Raw genomic sequence first — 25,969 nt, forward strand, 5'->3', positions numbered from 1 at the left:
TTATAGTTATCTCTATATAGTAATGAAATTCTTTGCACTACAATCGTAACTAAAATGAACATTCTTTGTAATATAGTTGTGTCCTCTGAAATTTACTCACAGGTTTTGCAGGTTTTTAATTAAACACTGGGAATTTTTTATTAATATATAAAGTATACCGTATAAGGTTATGCATGAAATAGTGTGTAGGTAAAAGATTAGATAGTTTTTTTATACATATGAACTGTTTTTCAAAATTTTTAAAAGATAATTTCTTATTAACATGGCTGAGTTTCGTTAATACAGTGCTCAATTTCCTTCTTAAAAGCTTGAAAGGTTTTTGGTCTTTTAACATATACTTTAAACATAAAAAAAGAAAGACGCATTTGCTTTTAGTTGCATGATTTGAGCAGTCAATTCTAATCATCAAAATATTAAATTATGCGATAATGCCTGGAAATAAATTAATAATTAACTTAAATGACTCAACAATGCTTAAAATATTTCCCAGCATAGAAAACGTTCCATTTCATTTAAAATGAGCTGTTAGATATTTGGTTTATTCTATTCGTTGGAAACATTTAATAACACAAATGGTGAAACAAATCATGAAATCGTGAATTTCGAAACATTTATTACGTACTGATAGTTTTCTTTGCAATCAATCTTTGCTTTCAATTTCCTTGCATAAAACAATGTTTAAAGTTTTCTAGATAGAAACTTCTAATAGTTTCCTACAATATTGATGTAATTTAATGTTGACGTATCAAAAACTCGTGTCTCATCAACTCAAAGGTAAATAAAAAATGAATGATCCATTAAGACAAATAAATCTATTAAAACTGAGTTCTTTTCGTGTCAATTTTTATAAAGTGTTTGATACATAATCTCTTTGTATATCTACTCAAACTTGTGAATAGTTTGGCACCAATACAATCATATCAATCAGATAATTTTATATTAGTAATTCAGAGTTGCCAACTTATTACACTTTTTGGGAAAATATTTTCTGTATCTAAGTTTTATATTTTTATCTATCATTCTTTGTTTTGTAAAATTGGTTTAAAGTTACTTTCCACACCACTACACGTAAATGATTCAAAATCTCATATGAAACACTATTTCGTTCCCCCCTACTCATGGTTAAGCGTTTGAAAAGTTTGCAAAATTACCAAATAAATTTAAAAATTACCATAAATTTTTCGTGTCTGCCCTCTGGAAAATATTTTGGAAAAAGCGCTGCAGTGTGCTGCTTTGCTAAGCATATTAATTTAAAATTTAACGAAATTTTAAGGTTTCGTTTCTAAGCAGCTTGTATTTTACAGTTATCTTATTTATCTGTAATGCATGAGTCCCGGCGCGATGGCTCAGGGGATAGAACGTTCGCCTTCCAATGAGGTGATCCTGATTCGAGTCCCAGTCGATACCAATTCCGCATCCGGCTTGCACCGACCACAGTGCTGACGTGAAATATCCTTAGTGGTAGACGGATCATGGGTTAGAGTCCCCTTGCCGTGAGGCTAATCGTGGCAGGTTCTCGTGGTCTTCCTCTCCATGTAACGCAAATGCGGGTTAGTTCCATAAAAAGTCCTCCACGAAGGCAAATTTCTTCCAATACTTGATCCAGGAGTTTCTTTGTCTTCTGGATTGAGTTCAAAATTACAAGGCTACGGNAGGTTAAATTTGATCTCTTTTTTTTTTGAAAGTAGTACCAAACAATGGGAGAGTGATGTCACTTTTTAGTAATTTATGAGCCATTTCTTCGAACTATCATACAAAGAATTAAATTCTGCCAGTCTAAAATATCCAATGCCGGATACATTCATCCATTTATTTTGCACCGCAAAAATGTGTCAAAGCTCGTGATAGATCAACGAAATGTGTTTTCAGTTGCCGATGGGATACATGTGTTACATCGTTACAATTGAATGAAATGTCTTCCCTGATACAGAGAACATATGACGTCAAACAGTAAGTCGCTTATTTAAATCGTTTTCATTTAGGAAATTGATCGAAATGCAAGTTAGATTAAAGTTTTAATGCTGGTTCTAGTAGTTTAGAAGTTTGAAATGATGAAAACGATTAGATACTTAATTACAGCTTTTGTTACGGTATGATGTGTTTTAATTCATTTCAAACGTAATTATTTAAAATTGAATTCATTCTTTCATTGTTAGTTTATGAAAATTTAAATCAAAATCGTATACGAATATTATCCTGTGTTCTCACAAACTGTGTTTGTCAATGAAAATTTAATTTGAAATCATAACGAATATTTCTCTGTGTTCTAAATTTACCTTCATCTATAGTTCTGCAATAGTTAAAAATGATACAGATGCTCTTTTATACTTAATGGTGCATTCCAATACTGTATGACAGTGTTTCCCAAACTTATGACTTTTGTGTACCCTTTCTAAATTTTTCGTAACGCTGTGTACCACTAATAAAAAAACGAACGTATTTTTTTAAAAACACGTTTCTTTTTCTTTTTTGGTACTAAATTTTTTAGATACTGACCAGCAATCTATATACTATGTTAGGGATAAAAATTTTATTCTATAAAATCAATCAAAATAAGTAGAATTTATTACAAACCTTTACTATATAAAAATTGCACAAAAGTTAAAAATCACAACTGGCTGTTGACACCACTCATTATTAACTGTTAACTCTGCAAAAAATAACCAATAGAAAAATACGCAATCGTAAATTTTCATGGCTAGCTTTGTTTTTAAATAAAAATTTTTGAAATTTTCGTTTGCTGCAAGATATTTCGCATAAGAACGCGTACCCCAGCTAAACTGTTTCCGTACCCCTGGGGGTACACATACCCCACTATGGGAAACACTGCTGTATGAGTATTTACCGAAAATTTTATTCTAAGTAAATACTTAAAATTTTGAATTAAAAATGCTATTTCTGAAATGCAGAAATCAGTTATTCTACAGATTATCTAAACAACGTGCAAATTAAAACTGTGGTATGATCCTTTAAAGTGCAGAAAATTATTTCATTGCTCAAATTGCCCCGATAATCCACGCATTAACTTCTAGGTACTCGTTAAAGTAAAAATAAGATTTTTGCTAAAACTGCAGCAACATTTCTTTCTGATAAACTAGAATAATGTAATTTATTTATTTTTAGCTATCGAATGAATCAGATTAATACAATCAAAATAGTTGACATATAGAATCACTCAATCAATTTACTAACTATCGTTAAAAGTAATATAAGATCTTTGCTGGAACAGGAGCAAAGCTTGCACTTAAATTAGCATAATATTATTCATTTATTTTTAGCTATCTAAGGAATCAGATTAATACAATCAAAATAGTTGATATGTAGAATCAATCAATCAATTAACTAACTATCGTTAAAAGTAATATAAGATCTTTGCTGGAAGAGGAGCAAAGCTTCTGTGCGCTTAAATTAGCATAATATTATTCATTTATTTTCAGCTATCTAAAGAATCAGATTAATACAATCAAAATAGTTGATATATAGAATCACTCAATCAATAACCTAACTATCGTTAAAAGTAATATAAGATCTTTGCAAGAACAGGAGCAAAGCTTCTGTGCGCTTAAATTAGCATAATACTTTTCATTTATTTTTAGCTATCTAAAGAATCAAATTAATACAATCAAAATAGTTGATATGTAGAATCAATCAATCAACTAACGTATTAGAATGCAAAGAATCAGACGGTTTAAAATATAATTACAATTAAATGAGAATTATGAGAACTAAATTAATGAGAATTAAACAGAACATTATTACAAGGAAATAAGAGAAACAAACTTTTGAATTTTAACGCCACAGAAGCCGTTTACATTATCTGAGTAAAAGATGGAAAACCCTTGATTCTACGCTTTAATAGAGAAAATCAGTTAATATGCAGATTAGCTAGGTAATGTGCACTTTTACGGCCTTCGAGCTTTAGTGGTCACATTCGATACAAAATGTACTCTGATTAGAAGAAATGTACTCTGGTTTCCCCCAATGATTAGGAGCCCCCCTAAAATGGATTTTTTGAAAATAAATTTTAAAAAATTAAGAAAAACAATGATTTTTTTAAAAAGAAATCAATTTTAAATATATATTATTAAAATACAATAATTTTTTTACATAATGTTAATCATATTTATTTATTACTTATTTTAGTTATTATTTATAAGTATTATTACATAAATTTAAAAAAAAATGTACAAGAAAAAAATTTAATCTAAGGGCCCCAAAAATTTGAATGGCCTAGGGCCCAGCGAGCGCTGTACTTGGAAATAATTTATATGTCTGTCGTATATCGTTGGCAAAACTTGTGTTTTAGTTTCAACACTATTTGAAATGATAAGGGAAAAATTTTCATACTAGAACACACAGAATTGAGAAATTTTTAAAAATGAATTTTTATATTTTTCTAATAACAAAGTTTAAATTACGGGCAATTCCATATGTGACGGAATGACATTTTGACTTGCAAAATAACAATTAATTGAAGTTCCTATGTATCTAATTTCAAATATAAAAAAAATTTCTCATGCATATCATTATTATTGGCATAATGCGCTTCATAAACTAAAAAAACAGGATTTTCTATCTTTTTTACTTTTAATTTTACGAACTTTTTATTTGCGTGACGGAATGACATTTTGGCAACCAAGCTTTTGGCATGCCGCTTAGAACTGGTAGTTTCTGCGAATTTTGCAGCTATTATTTTTCTGAACTATTTTATACTTTTAGTATAATGTGTAAGCAATGTAAAATGTGAATTTGGAAAATTAACCTCAGGTTGGCTAGCAGTTATTAACATCTATTTGCTGTGACGGAATGACCGTGACGGAATGACAAAAAGTTTAGTAGAAGAAAGCCTTCATTTAAAAAATGTTTTATTAATATGTAAATGATAAACAGAATGTAACAGATAAACAGGATTAATATTTATGTAAGAATTAGTAAAAATTTCAACAGTTTGAAAATTAGGTTGTCTCTGAAGAGGTTTTATATCTAACTTGCCAATGTCACATCTTATCTTCGTTCTCAGGAAATTTATGCATTATTAAGACATGTGACGGAATGACGTAAAAGAAGTTACTTTTATTTTATATATTAAACTTAAAATGTTTAAATTTTGTTCCATATGCATATTTTTATCAAAATATTGCAAAAGAAGGATACATTTTTTTTGTTTTATAAGTATTTTTCAAGAAAACAATTTGAGCACAAATGCGAACAATTCACTTGTCAGCCATGTGATTACATTAAAATGCTGCCAGATTCAAGAAATTTAAAATTATCAAAAATGAAACGGCAATATGTAGACTTTGGCTATTTTTGAACATATTTTTAAAATTAAAATATGCAATTCATAAAAAAAAAATTTCACTTAAAAGTTGACACTTCCGTGGAATTGCCCTTACATGTAACTTTGTCAATTGAAAATTACTATTAATTAAATATATTTTTCAACAAATATTTCTTAAGAAAATTACATTAAAATTTACTTTTTCATAATAATTCCTTTTTACTGAGCTCTCTGAATATTTTAACACTAATATAACGATAAACATTCAGATAGTTTTGTACTCATATAATCATAAGAATTCTAAATTAAAAATATTTTAAAAGGAACTAGAATTTTATAGTTATCTGTATATAGTAATGAAATTCTTTGCACTACAATCGTAACTAAAATGGACATTCTTTGTAATACAGTTGTGTCCACTGAAATTTACTCACGAAGTTATTTTGATTAAAAAATGCAGGTTTTTAATTAAACATTGGGAAATTTTTATTAATTTATAAAGTATACCATGTAAGGTTATATACACCGAAGAGCCATTACGTTATGACCACCCTGCTAATAACATGTAGGACCTTTAGCCCTCAAAACTGCTAGCATCTGCCGAGTCATTGATTCCACAAGGTGCTGATAGGTAGTCAGAGGTAACTGGTATCAAGTGCTCACCAACTGGTCCTGCAATTCCCTCACATTGCGAGGGAGTAGCGTGGCAGCACGAATTTGGTTTTCCAAGTAGGACCACAAATGCTCTATTGGATTAAGGTCAGTGAATTTGGGGGCCAAGACATGACTTGAAAGTCACTGGAATGTTCCTCGAACCAATCCATGATGATTCGACCCTTATGACATGGTGCATTATCCTGTTGGTAAACACCATCCCCCGCAAGAAAAACTGTTCACATGAATGGGTGAACCTGGTCTGCAACTATGTTCAAGTAGCTTACAGACGTCAGGGATTGTTCTATGAGGATTATGGGTCCTAATGTGCCCCATGGAAACATTGTTCCTGGACGAGAAACCATGAAAACCAGGGAGAGCCCATTGTTATAGATGGAGGGTGGTCATAATGTAATGGCTCTTCGGTGTATGTTATAGCGTGTAAATAAATTATTATATAGTTTTTTTTATACATATGGACTGTTTTTTAAAAATTTTAAATGATCATTTCTTATAAACACGGCTGAGTTTTGTTAATACAGTGTTCAATTTCCTTCTTAAAAACTTGAAAGATTATTGGTCTTTTAACATATACTTTAAACATAAAAAAAGAAAGACACATTGCTTTTAGTTGCATGATTTGAGCAGCCAATTCTAATCATCAAAATATTAAATTATGCGATAATGCCTGGAAATAAAATAATAATTAACTTAAATGACTCAACAATGCTTAAAATATTTCCCAGTATAAAAAACGTTCTATTTCATTATGATGAGCTGTTAGATATTTGGTTCATTCCTTTCGTTGGAAACATTTAATAACACAAATGGTGAAACAGATCGTGCGTGAATTACGAAACACTTATTATGTACTGATAGTTTTCTGTACAATCAATATTTCTTTTGCATAAAACAATGTTTAACGTTTACTAGATAAAAACTTCTAATAGTTTCCTACAATATTGATGCAATTTAATGTTGACGTATCAAAAACTCGTGTCTCATCAACTCAAAGAAAATTTTAAAAAAATAGATGAACCATTTCGACAAATAACTCTATCTAAACTGAGTTCTTTTCGCGTCAATTTTTACAAAGTTTTTGATACATAATCTCTTTGCATATCTACTCAAACTTGTGAATAGTTTGACACCAATATAATCACATCAATCAGATAATTTTATATTAGTAATTCAAAGTTGCCAATTTATTACACTATTTGGGAAAATATTTTCTGTATATAAGTTTTATATTTTTATCTATCATTGTTTGTTTTGTAAAATTGGTTTAAAGTTACTTTCCACACCACTACATGTAAATGATTCAAAATCTCATATGAAACACGATTTTGTTCCCCTTCCCTACTCATGGAAAAGCGCTTGAACAATTTACAAAATTACCAAGAAATTTTTAAAATTGCCATAAATTTTTACGTCTTTACCCTCTGGAAAATATTTTGGAAAAAACGTTGCAGTTGGCTGCTTTGCTAATCTTAATAATTTAAAATTTAACCAAAATTTTAAAGTTTTGTTTCAAAGCAGCTTGTATTTCACAGTTATCTTATTTATCTGTGATGCATGAGCCGCGATGGCTCAGGGGATAGAGCGTTCGCCTTCCAATGAGGTAGATACGAATTCCCAGTAGATACGAATTCCGCATCCGGCTTACACCGACTACAGTGCTGACATGAAATATCCTCAGAGGTAGACGGATCATGGGTTAGAGTGCCCTTGCCGTGAGGCTAACCGTGGGGGGTTCTCGTGGTCTTCCTCTCCATGTAACGCAAATGCGGGTTAGTTCCATCAAAAAGTCCTCCACGAAGGTAAATTTCTCCCAATACTCGATCTAGGAGTTTCCTTGTCTTCTGGATTAGGTTCAAAATTACGATACTACGGAGTTCAACATTAGCAGTCGTAAACCCAAAAATTGGGTCGGCTGTTCAACGACGGTTATAAGATATAAAATATCTATGATGCATAAAAATCGACAATTCAAAACAATCACAACTAAAACAGACATTCTTCAAATATATTTGCTGACAGCTCCAAATTTCTATGTCTTCACATAAAACAAAGTTATGTTTTTACGATCGAAACTTCTAATAGCTTTCAACAATATCGATGCAATTAATTGTTGATATATTAAAAACGTTTATCTCATCAACACAAAGAAGGAAAAAAATGGAATATAGATGATCCTTTTAAACAAAGCATGCTGTCAAAACTGGAAAGCTCCAATGAATGAGTTCTTTCATGTCACTTTCTTACTAAGTTTCTGATCTATATAATTAGGACGTCTTATAGTACATCAAGTAAAATGTATCGATTAAAAAATAATAGGTTACTATATTGACATTTGGGGAATAAAAGAATTATAAAGATAAGTTTTTCAATGACATTTTCGCCAAACTATTACAAATTTTGGTGACAATAAAAGACGCTTTATTTGTATAAGTATAATACTTTGGCGATGTTTTGAGTTATTAAGGTTTAGTAAAACCAGGGCGAAACATTCGAAAGCCATGTTAATTCATCCTCTTGAAGAAGCTGATAAGAATAAAACAAGTGGTAATGAGAAAGCACATAAGAGTTTCTTTAAAATAAAGTAAGAAATAATTTTCTATATTTGGTAGAAAACTTTGTGTTTTAATATTTGAATTAAAATTATTTTTACTTGCACGATATTAAAAATAAATCAAAGATAGGTATGTAAGTCTTGATATATGATTTGATAGTGTTAATAGCCGAACATTTTAAAAGCATTTTCTAACTTATATCATATTTCAGTACCAATTTCATGCCTGCCAATTTTTAATTTTTTTTTCGGAGGGAAGGGATGTTTTTCCCTTGAGGTAGTAAAATGAAAATGGATTTACAATTATAAGCAGAAACATATTATTTATTTTGTATGAGCTTAAACACGATATCGGAAGATTATCTTGCATTTATATGTTTAATTTACTTTTAGATTATGATGGTCAAAAATATCTTGAATTAATTTATAAATCCAAACAATAAATAAAAGCATAAATTTTATTATAACTTTAAATTTAAAAATAAAATTTTACACAAAAAGCATATAGGCAGTTATGCTCTATAGTTGTTTTCGCATCAATGTTCTATTTCTGGAACATGCTTCTGTTTTCAAAATGGAAATTCAAATCTTTAATTATTGGCACTCACAATTGGAGAAGCTGAATATTCCTATTTACCAGAGTGAAAAATTACATATCTTGTGTTATATATCCTGTTCTAAAATCAAACATTTGCTATGTTTTTTAACTAAATTAGTTGTTAATTGAACAAAATGTTAATGCAATTTATATGTAAACCGGCTACCATATTTTTCATAAAGGCACATTTTCATTACTTCAAAATAAGAGTCTGGCACTTAAATGGATAAATCATGTGGAGATCCTGACCTTCCGGGGTGACAGATCTGCTGGTATTTTTTATTTAATATGAAATCATCAGACCACAATTTTTCAACACTAAAATGGTAATTCGTATTAGAAAATAAGCAATATGCTTAACTCATTTCCTGTTGAGGGGGCGTAAATGCAACAGTTTAAAAGTTACGAGAAAATTACATATATATATATATGTATAAAAAAACGGCAGGATATTATGCGAAAATAAAAAATACTTTCAATTAATAACTACCACCTTTCGTTCAAAAAATAATATAATAAAATTCCATATAGCTCCAGAGCAACGCACAATCTATATAATGCAACGCATAACAGAAAAGCATGAGTCTCGTCATTCGTTTTCAAAATAAACAAATATGAAGTAATGGTCGACACGTGCCAAGCTCTTCATAGCATAAATTCAATTTCGATAAAGCAAAAATTATTTTCACCCCAGTTACAACAGCTCATCTTGGTGCCTTGGAATCTTATTCGTAGTTCCTGATCGTTTTTTAAAAAATGTTGTCGAATCCGGAGCAGTTGGCATCTCTGGCTATAAATATGGCAACATCTAAAATTTGCTATTAACAAGCTTGCCGACTACAGCGCTTTTTGCAAAATATTTTATAGAGAGGTAGATATTTAAGATCCATACCCTCCAACTTATGAAGATTTTGAAAATAATTCTTTCTAGTGATAGCGAACCAAAGTAGAAATTTTTAAAGCAAATGGATCTCTCATAAAACTTTTATCAGAACTTAAGAATCTAGCCATATGGCCTGCACTTTTATAAGTAATAGTGGACAAGTTACGCTAAAATAATTTTTTTTTAAATATTAAGACATTAATTTTGCTACCATCTGAAAAGAAGATTTCTGAAACTACGGAAATTCCGTAGCAGTTGGAGATCCAAAGTTTTCAGAACTTTTGGTAACTCACTACGAAAGACTGATAAAGAAGTGGCGTTGCATATGAACTTTTAAATTATCTATATGTAGTGGTGTGAGAATTAAGTTTAAATGAATAAAAAAATAATACATTAAAACTTAAGCATAGCTAGAACTAGAATAAATTTTTATACTAAAAGCGTAAATTTGCAGCAGGGATATCACAAGCGACTAAAAATTTAAAAAGTGGTAGAAGTTCAATTCATTTTTATTTATTTATTTTCTTTCCAGTTAATCAAGCGCTACCACTAGGACTTTCATATCAAAGTATGCATTTTTAAAAGAAAGCCATTCTTCACATTCAATATTAATAATAAACTAAATAGAAATATACTATAAAAAGTTACTAGATTTAATCTCTTTTAATAAAATTTTGAATTTTATTAGTTTTCCCTTTTTGCATTTAAAAAAATCCGAACATGTGGTTGTAGAAACACAAAATTTTATAGATAATGTTAATTTCATATTTTATAATTAAAACCTGTTTGTAAAACGCATACACCAAAAGACACAAGGGTATCTTGATAATCCTTCCAGTAAAATAAATTTTTTAAAGCGTGTTCAAAAAATGTGTATATTTTGTTAACGATTGTAAAATGACTCAAATAAGATAGATGTGGATGATTTGTAACTATATTGATAAAAAACATCCCAAATTAACACCCAGAAAATGAATAAAATGAAAAAAAAAAATTACTTTTCCAATGCTTAATCTCTTTCGTAGAAGGGTTTTTTCGAAACCCTAACGCATGGATTTAATGTGATGAAGTGTTTACTGTGATCAAATGTGTTTCATATAAATGAAATAAATTATTACGATTTAGTAATAATAACCTTTTTTATTTAAAAAAAATATGCTTAGCCGTTTGTTTCTAAATGACTGCAAATTATAGTAATATAAATATCTATTGATGTCACTATTGAGGAAGAGTTGCATTAATGTTGGTGTCTTCTTATCGTGCCTTTTTGGCGAATATCTTTATTCTGCATAATATCTCGAATAATAATGTCGACCCAAAGTAATATTTTGAATTTAACGTTAAGTGATAAGCCAAACGAGCAAAAATTGAATGTTAAAGTTTAACGTTGACTGCTTCTGAAATAACAATAGATGTCATCAAACTATTTACTGAGATGTTTTGTTTTCTTTTTTCTTCCAGAAACCCGTTCGGAGCACAAAAATGGAGCTTAGGAGAAAAAGAAAGCCAAAAACTCAGGTAAGAAACAAATTGATAACAGTGCTTTCTTTAATAAAATATGCTAGTTAAAAAATGTTTATTAGTGCTTTAAATGATGGATATCTAAGAAGAAAATTAAGAGAAACATTTTACTTTAAAATTGGAGAACTGAGCTACTCAGAGTTAAAAGTTCACTTAAATATTCTGATAAATTTCATAAATGTAGGAGGGAAAAGAGGGACTAGGGGGACAAATGTAATATTTCTTTTATAACCCATTAGCAAAATGGGTGTTGTTTTGGTTTTGATGCCGTGCGCACCTTATTTGGACGTCATCACACTTTTCAACTGAGTTCAAGAGCAATAGTAAACAGCGCGCATGCGTTGCTATGGCGATCGCTGCTGTTAGATAATTTTTTTAGAATGCTTTTTTTTCACTTTTAATTTTGTTATGCATTAAATTGGTGAGTTTATTTTTGAGATATGGGACCAGAGAGATCTCATAAATGCTTCTTGAGTTGTGAATAAAAGAGAATTTTATCATTCGAACGTTATTTTTGTTTTTATTGTTTTAATTAAGAATCAGAAATTCTAACCTGCAGTTCAAACTGGATCGTTTTCAGTACTAATTCCGATGAATATCACAAATAAAGAGGGTCCGAAACTGATCGACACGGTCCCAAAGGTTGGAGTTGGAGCAAGAAAAAAAAAACGATGCCAAGGCCTAAACTTACCGAGGCTGAAAAAGCTAAAGCCTAAGAACGTAGACGGGAAAAAAATTAGACCCATTTTGCCAATAGGAAGAGATAAGATAACACAATTTTTTTTAACATTGAAATTTTCGTTTTGAATGTTGGTAAATGGGTAAATATCCGTTAAATTTTCACACCTAGTCACACTACAAACATGTGGAACATGTTAAATTGTTTAAAAGCAAATTTAAAAACAATTTTTTATAGTTGAGAAATAACGTCTTAATTTCTTTTTATTAGCGACTTCAGACTGTTTTAATACATCGTTTTAAAAAATGCGAGGCACATTGTTATGAATGAATAAGCTTATAATTTTTTCATTTGCCTTGTTTTAATGAATGGATCATGGGTTGAAACGAACAAATGACGTCACAGGGCAATTTCGGACATATAGAGGCAAGGATGACGCTCTCTTCGTTCTTAGCAAACGACTTTATAAAGTGGTAAAGAATTAGAAACTTGCAGAAATTTAATAATTTTTGCCAATGCTTTAGAAGGTTCAGCACGACATAACTTAAACAAAGTGGAGTTTTATTTGAACTTATGAATTACACTTACTTTCATTGGTACATTAATATAGCCCAAAATAAGTGGGAAAATTTATATTTTGCATTTTAATAATTTATGGATATAAAATACAGCCATCATGAAACATCGGTGTCTTTTCCTGCATTAAAAGTAAAATGTTCCAAACACGGCTCCACTTCCAAACAATAATTTTTCAAATATGCATTTATTTGCAGTTATTTAAATCTAAGGGAAACAATTATTCATCATTAAAATTTCGTTAATTTACAAAATCACTTATTGATAAATTTTTAGCTATGAATTAAAAAAAAATTCAAACCAGTTTTTTTTTTTTTTTATCATTCATATAAATGCCAATTCTCTAGCTCAGCAGTTTCCAAATGGTCCGTGGAAGCCTCACAGCGGCTCCGAGAGTTTAAATTTTTTAAACTATCAATCATGTTTGAAACTTATCTCTATACTTATATCCAAACAATAAACGACTATTTATTTCATATTTTAGTTGTTTTTATGAAACTATTTAGGTAAAATAACAGTAAAAAAGAATTAAAAGTATTTTTTCCAATAACAATATATAGAATGAATTATGAAAAGAACATACATGTATATATAATAGCATTATTATTTCTCTTCAAACTTTTTAATTCCATATAAAACAATTAAATCATAGAATAAAGAATTCTATTTCTCTGATAACCATTCTCAACTTATATAACAGTTCCTTTTTCGAAAACTACAAAGCTGCGTACTCTGTTCGTTTTCATCTTTTGCAGAAATCAAAAACAGATTCGTATTACTCTAGATGCCACTCCGCAATTGCAAATTAAATTGTTCGGCATAAAAACTTATTATTGTAAGGTTATTATTGACAAAACAATGGCTGAATAAACTTCATTCTTCACATTAAATATGATTAAAATGGTATCCAATATTTCTGGTTAGTATATTTACAGCTACTAATTTTATTTATCAACATGGGGTTCCACCAAAAGATGTTTTATAAACGTCATTGAAAAGCCTATCTAATTTTGGGTTTATGACAACTAATGTTCACCTCAGTAGCATTGCAATTTTGAACCCAATCTAGAAGACTAGGGAACTCCAGGGGTATTGGGAGAAATTTGCCTTCGTGGAGGACTTACTGATGGAACTAACCCACCTGGAGAGAAACCTCCTACTGCTAGCATAACCGGAAGGGAGTCTGACCCATGATCTGTCTACCAGTGAGGATATTTTACATCAGCACTGTGGTCGGTGACAGCCGGGTTCGGAATATGATCGACCAGTCATCGTGGGATTCGAACCCGGTTCACCTCATTGGAAGACGGACGCTCTATCCCCTTAGTCACCACGGCTCTGCCAAAGGATGTTCGATTAGTTAAGGTTCCGTAGACGTAAAGAATTGGGAACCTCTGCTCCAGTTAATGAGATCAGTTCTATACAAACTCTACATTCTGTATGGAATAACTTTCTCTGATTTGCCTCTTTTGGCCTATGTATCTCCTTCGGTTATAGCCGCTTTATCTTGTTTTGTTTTTGGCATTTATTGTTATTTCTTTCCGTTTTTTTCGTTGGTAACATTGAGTTTTATTGTTTTATTTTTTATTTACTTTCATTTTTCGTCTTGAGATGGAAAAACAGTTATCTTAACCCGATACTTTAATTTTGGATGAATCCTTTATCATTAGATTGCAGAAGTATTCTCAATAGTAATTTAATTTTTGACAAATACTGAGAGATTTTTCAGATTTTATTAATTCAGTTTACCAGTTAAAATTATTTTTCTCCACTAGGAGGCGTCGTCCGCGGTTCATTACAGATTGTCACATTCCAAGAATTTCTCGAAAATATCAACGAACTTTTCAAAGATTTATCAAGTAATTGATAGAAATACTTATATTCATTCTAAACATTAGAGCTGTGCTGTCATACTGATTTCAGTTTAAAGCCTTATTGCCCCTTTAGTCAATAATCCTTTAGATTTAAGATATCGTCAACAGTAGTTAGTCTATAAATAGTTTTAGCATTCTAGTGATTCAGCTTTTCCCTTTCCTTAAGCAACGTAAAGTAACTATCTTGTTTAAAAGTTACGTTAAGTCGTTAAATCCACTCTCGACACAGCAAACAGAGCATAGTAGGCTGAAAAAAATTAGACTAGTTAACTGATGGTTATTAATATCCATCATTAAGATGAAGGTAAAAACCTGTAAAATGTAGCTCTCTATTAATGGTTTAAGATTTTTGTCTCTTAAAGCAAAAGAGTCGCAATTTTAAAGTTACAGTACCATTAGTTTAGTCAAGAGACTTAAATTACAAGCGCCTTTTAGAAATTCTTTGTTTTCATTTATTTTAATGGTCATTTATAAAACAGCATAAATTGCATATATATAGTCGGGCACTTCAAAAATGGTGTTTTGGTATTCGAATCGAAATCTATGCGTTTACTAAACCCCTTGGGGCGGGTGATTCATAAAAGCATTCGTACAAACTCAGAATCACATTGTAATTAAATAAAAAACGGTAACTTAAATGTAGTCGTTTCTAATTTGACAGACTTACTTTGCTTTTACTTTAATTATTGTTAGTTTAATCACATATATAATCAATGTTAATTCAAAGTATGACTAAATAGTTTTATTTTGAACAAAGTAATGGTGAATTAAATAAATCAAACAATTATAACTCCGCCCACAAATAAACTGCTAAAGAATTTCTTTGATTACCAGTTTTATCTTTTTACCCTGATTGATACGGTTTTATGCTGGCACGTATTTGTGACAGTCGGCGCGAAAGGGTTAAAGCACAATTTTTTTTTTTTTTTGAACCTAAACGCTTGCCGTCAGAAGCTACTCCATTAAAAAAAAAATTTCTCCGTATTTATTATTACTTCTTTGCGGCAGTCCGTAGGATTTCTTTCATAATCAAATTTTTAGATTTTTGTTGCCCATTTTAATGTTTATTTTAAAATTTAAGTTTTAAAATAACTACTATATTGCTTTTGAAATTTGAAAAAAAACTTTAATTGCAACGAAACCTCTTAGCTAAAACCTTAAGCCAGGATACTTAGGACCAAAGATGCCAACTTGCTCTGCTTTGTGAGAACATTTTTCATACAAGTAGCAAAATTTATGTTCTAATGTATGATTCTGTATGTAGTTAATTTGATTACGAGCTAATTTGCATACTATTACGTATAAATAATTAAAAAGTATACATAAAACGCCACTTTGTATTAGTTTGTTTCCTTACGATAAGCCTTTCACGGTAGTAACGAAATTAACCAAATTTTGGCAACTGTTAATTTGAAATTCTCTGCTACTAGGTAAAATATTTCGCATAAAGCAGACCAATTGGCACACTTGCTGGGACAAAACACTTCATGAATATGTTCTAAGAATTCAAAGTATGCTATTTACTTTTAAGTACCTTAATCAACCTACAAGTTTTACACTTTTTCTTCATACCGTAGCAAAATATTTGTCAATTTATATCCATGACAACAAAAAAAAATATTTCACCTAACACCTTTGATGTTATCTCCAAAGAAGGTCGCAGTTGATATATTTCGTTTTCCTCGGTAGTTACCTACTATGCAATATCCCTATTTTATTTTATAGCCGTCATTGAACATCGGACCCAATTTTTGAGCGTGGGACTACCATATTTAATCTCCGTAGCCTTGTAATTTTGAACTTAATCAAGAAAACATGGGAACTTTTGGGTCAAGAATTGGGAATACTTCGCCTTCGCGGAGGATTTTTTTTGAAGGAACTAACCTGCATTGGCGTTATATGGAGAGGAAAACCACGTAAACCAACCATGGTCATCCTGACGGTAAGGGAATTTTTACCCATGATTCGACTACCACTGAGGTTATTTTACTTCAGCCCTACGGTTGGTACAAGCCAGGTGTAAAATTCTTTGGGATTCGAAACAGGATCACCCAATTAAAAGGCGAGGGCTTTATCCTCTGTGTCACCACGCAATCACCATCGCTATTGCAATCAAAAGCCGCGCGCTTCGTGCACTAAACCAGGAACAATCTAAAACACTCGTGAAAGTTGTGTGAAGACGACAGTAAAAAAACAAACGCGTTCTATAGTCTGTATGTGCTCTGTACGCTCACACTATAGTCTGTAGTGTGAGCTTGTTTGCAAAAGAACCTTTATTGAGTTTGAAGTCATCATTGGAAGGCCTAACTAGATCAATAACGTAATACATTGCCCAATACTGGCAACTACTGTGCTTTTTTGGAAATATTTCATAAAGTGTTAGACAATCAAATACTAAAACTCTCAAAATATTGGTAAATTTTGTCAAAATTTTAAAAGCCTCACCACAAGTTAACTAAAACGAAAGTGGCTTTCAGTACGAACTTTTGAATCACTCACAAGTAGTGGTGTTGAGATTGACTTTAAATAAAAAATTTTAAAGAGAAAATAAAACATTAAAACATAAACTTTGCTAACGCTAAAGAAAAGTATCAACAAAGCGTAGAAAGTTGACAGCCCTGCTATTACGAATGAAGTTTTTTTCTGAAATGGATTGGCACAAAAGCAAAGCTGCTTCTGATATGTTGGTGTGGCCCTCTAAACAAACAACGGTTGAAGCGATCTGCTACGCTTTGTCATTAGCTCTGGTTATATCTGAACAAAGCCATTATATAAAATAAAATATTTACTTCAAAACATAAAATATAGCTAAAACAATTTAGCTAAAAAAATATTTTGAGTCATAAAATATTTTAAAATCTAAAGTATAAATATCTTCATAAAAAAGAGATGTTCTTAATTACTCATGCATCTTTACTTCTCCGTGTATAACTGTTCTTGAACAGCCGATTTAATATTTGCATTTACAGCCTCCGTAGCTTCTTAATTTTGAACCCAATCCAGAAGACAAGAGAACTCCTGGATCAAGTATTTGGAAAAATTTGCCTTCGTGAAGAACTTTTTGATGGAACTAACCCGAACTCGGGTTACATAAAGAGAAAAACCATGGAAACCTCCACGTTTAGCCTGTAGGCAAGAGGAGTCTAACCCATGATCCGTCTACCATTGAGGATATTTTGCATCAGCACTGTGGTCGGTGCTAGCCGGGTGCGGTATTCGATCTAACTGCCATTGCTAGGATTCGAATCCAAGTCACCTAATTAGGAGGCGATCACTCTATCTCCTGCTCCACTGCTCTTACTTCTCTATTGTGATGAAAACATTTAAATCATAAAAAAAAAATTTGAAACAATTATTGTTCATAATAATTTTATAATGCATTGAATAATTTCAAATGCACAATACAGTTCTTAACAGCATCGAAATTGAATTTGCTACTCCAAGGCTGCTAATGATGCTTAATATCTGATCTTTACATGACTTAGCACATTGTACTTTCAAAACAAATGACAGATCTTTTTTCTTCGCAAGAAAATATTCAAACATTTAGTAGAAACAAAGTTCTTCGCAACGTTGAAATTAGAGAGCTTGTGCGTTGCGTTTGTTTGCCTATAAATTTGTAAAAATATATTATATAGGTACGACTACATATTATATAGGTTCTAAATACCCAATATATTATATAGAACCTAAAAATGTTAAATGTAAAAATCGCAATAGCATTGATTTGGAGTTTTGCATTTTAAGAGGATAAAAATCTCGGAAACCCATACATATGACCCATGACTTCAACGCCAGCAGATAGTAACAAGCAAAATGGCGTGTTAAAGTTAAGCTAAGTTCCTCCACATTATTAAAATGTTAATTATCGTGAAGTTAAAAAAATATAGTGCCGGTATTGCATCTTGAATTTGTCGAAATATAATTGTTTCTCGTCTACGTCTTTTACTTAACTTAGATTTATTATTTGTTTGTATATTTTATTGTTACCGTGGTATATTTTTGGTTTGTGTACCTGGCAGCTTCGATGCATAATTAGTTTGTTTATGTTCTGAATAGCCCTGTCTTTGTGTTAAATAAGAAATATATATTGGAATATTTGTGAAAGAATCTTTGTGTAAGGATATGGAATATGTCACTAAAAGAGAATTGATACTTGACGGGCTTGGCTTATTCGAATGGAGAGGAAAGAACAATTGCTAACGTAATCAAATGCCACCTTTCATCAACCAATCATGATCAAGTAATCCACACTACGCCACTTGCAGGTATCCCATTGTAGGTCACTCAGGGTTTTATTTATATTGATTTTACTGTTTCAATAGTGCAGAACATTTTTAAATTGAAAGCTATATTTTGCCCCAGTTTTTTCACGCCAAGTTACACAGAGGCGTACCAAAAAGAAAGTATATTTAACGCCGCTGTAATTACTTTAATTAAATTAAAAATATGAAGGTTAACATTAGTAATGCATAAAAAATAACGTTTCGAAAACAAGAAAGAAATTAGAGAAAGCTAGCGTTAACATTTTGATTATTACTTTTAAATATTATAGAAATCTCGCTGTTTTAGGATGGAGCTCATAATCTTTTACATTTTTCTAAATTTCATAGCATTTTCTGAAGTAGAATTTTCTGAAGTAGAATTTTCTGGAAACGTATTGATAAATAAGAAAAAATGTTGAAGCCTTGAATCTAAAGTATTTTAGTAAGTACTATAGTTAGGAGTACGATTTTTTGTACCCCGCATGTTTTAGGATAATTTCTTGATACTTTTTGGACATTATATATTACATCTGAAATTTTATAATCAATTTACTTTTTGAAGAACTACTTTTCACTTCTTTCTATAAGTTAATTAATATATGTCAATTTAATCGTCAGTATAAAATTTTCATAAAATACACTCCTCTGTCACAAATTAGTTTCTTCATTTTGGTCGAAACTTTCGTCCCAAATAAGTTGATACATTTCAAGTATGTGGTGTCGTAAGTAACAATAAATCAACACCAGTACAATTGTACTACTACAATGAAAATAATTAGGTTTATTAAGAGATTACTGGTGGAAGATTCATTACGAAGAAGAACATGATTTAAGAGTTTGCGAAATTTACATTTTTTTAAAACTAATTTGGTACTGGGGAAAAATATACTTGAAGGTGCCCCTTGGCGAAATTGGCGACTTGTGTTTGGCGGTATTCCTGTTTGCGTGGAACACCGTGGTAACAGGAATGGCGGCCAAAGCATAATGATATTTCAATGAAACATTGAAAAATTTCAACAAAATATCGGTCAAAACTTGCAATGAAACCAATATAAGCAAAATTAATAAACCCAATAAAAAGGATTTTGAATCGAAGCAAAAATTAATGGAGTAGGCGCAGAAAGAAAAGGAAAAAAAACAACCCACTTCTTCATTAAGCTTGAATATTCTCAGATTTAGTTGCACAGAATTATCTAATAACAGTTAGATACTGTTTAAATTTATCATGAATAGAATCTGTGTACCTCCATCGCCACATAAATTTGACGAAATACGAATCGAAAATGGCGTCTGTAATACCGGACTAGCGGTGACATTTTTTTCTTAAATCCCTTTTCATGACTGCCCACATACCTTCGATCTTATTGACCAGATTCAAAAGTAACGTTGCCAGCCGGTATCCAACGTAGAACTAACGGACCTCTGAAATTGCATGTACCGTTGAACATTTAAAAATAACGCTAAAATCTAAGCCACTCAGAATCACGATTGGGTTTCAACTTCGCCCAGCTTGGCGATCAATTGCGATCACAACTTGGCGAGAATCAAGGGGCACCCTCAAATATAGTCTACACTGGTACTGATTTAACACATTGAATGCCACTCTAATTTTTCATGGTTTACCCGTCTGGCCAAGCGGTAAACTGCAAACTAAATTTGCAAATAATAAACAGATTTTTCTAGTTTTTTTTAAAAGGTTTAGCATGACATATCTAGAGATACCAACTGCTCCGGACGCGCCAAAATAATGAGAAGAAAACGGTAGATAACTACAAACTAAATTTTGCAAATATTTGGCTTTTTGCAGGAGTGAATTATATAAGCCTACGAATTATTTAGAAATAGTGGTGGATAAAAATCTACTAAATTGAATTTATTAAACTAAGAATCACAATTGATAAACTACCATTTAAAAATATGTATTTGCTGTCCGGAGCAAGGTGGCATCTCTGTGTATATAAATAAAACTATTTTTGTGTGTTCTATATTGCATTAATTTATTCAAACCATTGTAGTAACGATAATAATCTAAAACAAATTAAAAATTTACTCAAATTATGTGCTTCTAAAAGTATTGGCTTCACCGGTGATCCCCTTTGCTCTGCGAACAATCTCAGTGCCGATCACCGGTGACCCCATGGCATTCAACGTATTAAGAAGAAAATGCTTGGTAAGTATATGTTAATTGATATTCTGAAATCTCTGAAAAATATTCAAACAAAATCCTGAAGTCATTAGTATCAATAACCATTGCAAAATTATTCAAATGTAGCTACTAAGTTCATAGATTGCCCACGTATTAAAATATCACAAACGTTTCATTTCTTTTAAGAATTTTTGCTTAACTACTGAATATCGGCCATTTAAAACAGATTGCTTGCATTGAGACCAGTCATAAATTAAAGATTGTTGCCAACGATTGTTGATTGAATAGTTGTTGAAATACAGTTCGAATCATGGCACCACTTAAGAGTATTATTATATAATTTGTCAATAGTGAACTATTACTTAAATTTTACTTAAAATCTTAAAATGAAAGCAAATGTTAAATAATGTTCTTTTTCATTCCATATCATACTTTAGTGACTTTCCTACATACTGATCTATACCATACCTACTTTAATAAACTCTACTTTTATAAATTATGCACTATTCACATGGGAGTCTGACAAAATTTGATATTTTTTTAGAATATAGATAGCTATGACCTAAATTTTGCTTAAAGTAAAAACAAATCTTTTTATTGCTATAAAAAATTGCTTTATATTCCATGTTAAAAGTAACTATGTAATATTGAGCTGCAAAAAAGAATAAATAAAATTTTAAAAAAAGATTAAAAAAAACGAGAGAAAAAGATCATTATTGTAATTGTTATTGTAATTGGCCATCGATTATTAACGACTGGAGTCCACTCTGCGGTTGAACACGTCGTAAAATCATGAAGATCTCAAACAACTTTTCGATTGAAACATTATTTTTCTGTCTTGATTCTAATTAATTTTATTAAAGTTAAAAAAGTAAATTTGTTAATATGGAAACTGAGAGAGAAATAAAAATTGCTTCAGAACTAAAAGATGTAAGAAGCAATCGCTCTAACATTTCATTAGTCACAACTTTTATTGATTTCTTTTGTGCTTCTTGTTTCATAAAGATTTACAGAGGTTGGAAAAACACATGGAAGCATTTCTATAATAACTCCATGTAAACAGTCTTTCTATTAGCAGATTTTTCATGACAAAACTCTTGTCACGATTTGAAGATCTTGTTTCAACCTTTCATATTTACCCATGCAAAATTTGGATCGACAAAAATGAGGAAAGGACGTTAATAAGGTCGTTTACGTTTTAATACCAGCGATTTTGTAAAACATTCTGTAGGATTGCAACATTTTTATTAGATTGCTTTTTGAATTATAGTGGTACTGAAAAATGAAAGAAGATTTTAACATCCTTCGCTCCGTAGTCAAGTAATTTTGAATCCAACCCAGAAGACAAGGGAAGTCTTGGATCAAGTTGAGGACAAACTAGCTTTCGTGGAAGGCTTTTTATGGAACTGACCCGCATTTGAGTTACATTAAGAGGAAAACCGCAAAAACATCCCCTGGTTTGCCCAGCTGCAAAGGGACTCTATCCCATGATCTGACTACCACTGAAGATATTTTAAGTCAGCACTATGCTTGGTGTGAGGTGGAAGCATACTTCGCATCAACCAGCCCCCCGCTGGGATTCGAACCTGAGACACCTCACTGGATGCGAACTCTGTATCCCCTGAACTACCACGGCTCGAGACTTGATTCAACTATTTGCCATACAATGTTTCCCATTTATCAGATATCATGTAACTTTTTGAAATTAAACATCCATATACTCGCAAACATAAGATTGAGTTTTTTCTTTTCTTTTCTTGATTGAGTGCAAAGAGAAATGTAAGTTTAAACTTGCAAATTAAATGTAGGTTTAAACGTACCAACTTAATTAAAGCATAGGTTTCAAAGCTCGAAGCTCCAACTTATAACCGAAAAAAAATTTCATTACATACATTTCTTTCTAATCCTTCAGATATTCACTCATAATGTATCTTAAATAATAATTTAAATTATTTCTTCAAATAAAATGCTTTTGCAATGAGGAATGAAAAACAGCTTTTAAGGCTATTTCAAAATAACTAATAATGTCAAGGTTTTATGAATTATTTTAACAAATAAAAATAGTTATCTTTTTTTGAGTAATTAGAACAGTCACCACATTACAAATTTTTCCTGGTTTTGTAAAAAGGGAAGGGACTCTTTCGGTATCAGAACATCAGTTCCCCAGGTACCCATTTTTTGTAAATAAAGTAAAGTAAAGAACATCAGTTCGGTTACAAAAGCGCCAAAAGTTTGGTACTTACAAAAAATTCAACAAAAAAATTTATATAAATGTAGTGGTTTCTTGGGGTGTGACTAAGAATTAATACTCTTAGAATAGTAGCTATCTAATATTTTGATTCAGGTACTCTGACACGGAAATCTTTCCATCATTTATGCTAATTTAAAAAGAAAGAAAAAAACACTGCTGACCGTCAAATATTTCACCTTTGTATATATGTCTTACATTATATGATTTAAATTTCAGACGAAGCCTCACAATCAAAGTAAAAGTGTCCGTTGCTGTTGCTCTTGTACTCTTAACACTAATCATCGCCGTCGTCGTTGTTTGTTTTATTTTACCATCCAACGAAACCACCGAAGATGAAAAACATTGGCTGCCTGAATTTATATCGAGTTCTAAATTGGGAAAATATGACACAGCGGCTGTTTCAACAGATGCAGCACCATGTGCTGTTATTGGAAAGTAAGACTCACCTATTTGATGATATATTTTATTGCCGTATCACTCATCTGTTATTTCAATTACTCTGACTTTTTATTCCATAAATTCAAGGAAAAAATTTAATTTTCATCGAAGTATTTGATTTTTTTAATTCTGTGAATTTAATAATATTCTATTCGATATCAAATTAATCATAATTGATATTTTTAATTGCTGGCCGTAATTTCTTTTGAGAATTCACCCACTACTGTTCGAAAAAACAAAACAAATCAAACCGGAAGTCTTGCGTTCCTCCGTTGACGTCATATCAGGACGTCGTAGCAACGCAGATTAGTGTAACTCAATTCATTTCTATCAGCCAGAGGAAATAGTAAATGCCTCTTATTGTACTGCCATCTGTTGATAATCGAGAGAACCACTGTCGGAAATAAAATGAATAGTTATTTGCCTTGTAAATCTCATCTTAAAATGCAAAGGAACATCTGAACTTTTAGCGTTAACAATGTCCAATTCTCTCTATATTAAAAAATCCACCGATCCTGTTTTAGGTGTTTAACATAACGTTATATTTTGTATTGCAAAGCAAAAACTATAAGACTTAGAAATTTGAAATGATTAAGATGTGTAGAAAAGAGTACAGGAATAACGACAGAATAATAAAAAAAGTATACACTCGATAATCACTTCAAGAATAATTAACTGTTTTTTGGCAGAATTTGTTTATTAACTTAATAGATAGTTTTTTTTCAAACCTCCAACTTGTTTGAAAGTTATTACAATTTTAAGTGCTTTTTTTGCAAATTTTTTTCTCTCTTTTTTGCTTTACGTTACAATTTGCTTTGCTGTTCAAAATATGTAAGACATTAAAACTTGTAATTAAGAAGATGTAGTGTAAATTGTATAAGAAGCTCGATAGAATAAAAAAAAATACGATTCAATTATTGTTTCGAGAATTATTAACTGTTAAACTTGAAGGAGAAAATTCAGTAAGGGCTTCTCTACAGGCCGTATTTGCGTATGATCTTAACACTTTTTTAAAAAATTCTTATTTGTTCGAAAGTTGTTGCGAGTTAAAGTTCTTTTTTGCAAATTTTTTGTCGCTTATTTTGCTCAGCATTACACTAGAAGTAAAAATAACCATCTTGGCTGATCTACTGCAAATGCAAGTACATAGTTAAAACTTTATATGCTGAAAGGAGCATTTTGAATTATAAACTGAACAAGAGTTTCTATTGAAATTCCTATTTGTTCGAAAGTTATGGCGAATTTAAGTGCTTTTCTTTTTTTAATTTTTTCCTCTTCAAATAATAATTATTTATCCATTGTTGTAGAAAAATTTCTCTCTCGTGTATTTTCATTTTCTAAACTTACGCTTAACTTCAATAAGTAATAAAAAAAAGTAATAAAAAATTCAAAAGTGATAAAAAGTGAATAAAAATATAAAAGAGAAAATAGATGTTGCCAAACATAAATCTTGTCATTCATATCGAAAATTTTAAAAATATCAAGACTGAAGAAAAAAGGAAAACAGTTTCTAATGTTGAACTATTATACATTAGCATGCGCACATCACCTCTGCTCATTTTGAAGTAAATTTTTAAGAATTTGTCACTTATACTAGGGCTGCCAATTTTTCATGATTTTTGTAAAAATTTATTCTAGTGGTAGAGCTACATTAATGTTTTAATGTATATTTTTTCTTTATCCATTTAAACTTTTTTTCCACGCCACTACATATAAAAGATTTAAAAGTTCATATCTAACGCCACTGTGAACCAGTTCTTTTGTGATGAAGCTTTTAAAATGTTGGCAAAATACCATAAATTCTGAAAGCTTTGGTTTTTGAATGTTTACCACTCTATAAAATATTTTACAAAAAACGTAGTAGTTGGCAGGCCTGCTGTATGTATCTTTCTTATCACTTCCCTCCTCAGTATGCGGTCTGCCTTATGTGATGTAAGGTTATAGTTATATTATTAACACGATCACGACGGGTGTTGCGCCTGCAAGCGGGACAGAAAAGAGAAAATACTGGTAGAAGAATTATTTCAATATTAGATAATATTCGGGAAGAGTTAATCTATTCTCAACAATAAAAATTCACTGTAAGGAAATTTATCACGGCGAAGAAGCAATTCAATATAAAAATTGCATCCGTTAAAAACAATTGGTAGTTATGGATTTTTATTATTCCCGGAAAAAAACTAAAAAATGAAATTTATTGTTACCAGTTTTTACTCCGGTGCGCTGCCAAG

The 25,969-nt window shown here is 30.9% G+C and overlaps 1 protein-coding gene across 1 annotated transcript in view; it reads left to right on the plus strand.

Moving 5' to 3' along the window:
- The first annotated feature begins 1,897 nt into the window (after nt 1-1,897).
- Nucleotides 1,898-25,969, plus strand: part of LOC107437355 (scoloptoxin SSD14) — a 52,137-nt gene continuing 28,065 nt past the window's right edge. Inside the window, exons 1-4 of the mRNA XM_071185805.1 lie at nt 1,898-1,950; nt 11,450-11,506; nt 14,540-14,623; nt 23,517-23,735. Of these exons, the coding sequence (XP_071041906.1) occupies nt 1,913-1,950; nt 11,450-11,506; nt 14,540-14,623; nt 23,517-23,735 (398 nt within the window). The 5' untranslated portion in view covers nt 1,898-1,912. The remainder of the gene's footprint in view (nt 1,951-11,449; nt 11,507-14,539; nt 14,624-23,516; nt 23,736-25,969) is intronic.

The sequence above is a fragment of the Parasteatoda tepidariorum genome, chromosome 9, assembly GCF_043381705.1.
Source record: "Parasteatoda tepidariorum isolate YZ-2023 chromosome 9, CAS_Ptep_4.0, whole genome shotgun sequence".
In the NCBI taxonomy this organism is placed as follows: Eukaryota; Metazoa; Arthropoda; class Arachnida; order Araneae; family Theridiidae; genus Parasteatoda; species Parasteatoda tepidariorum.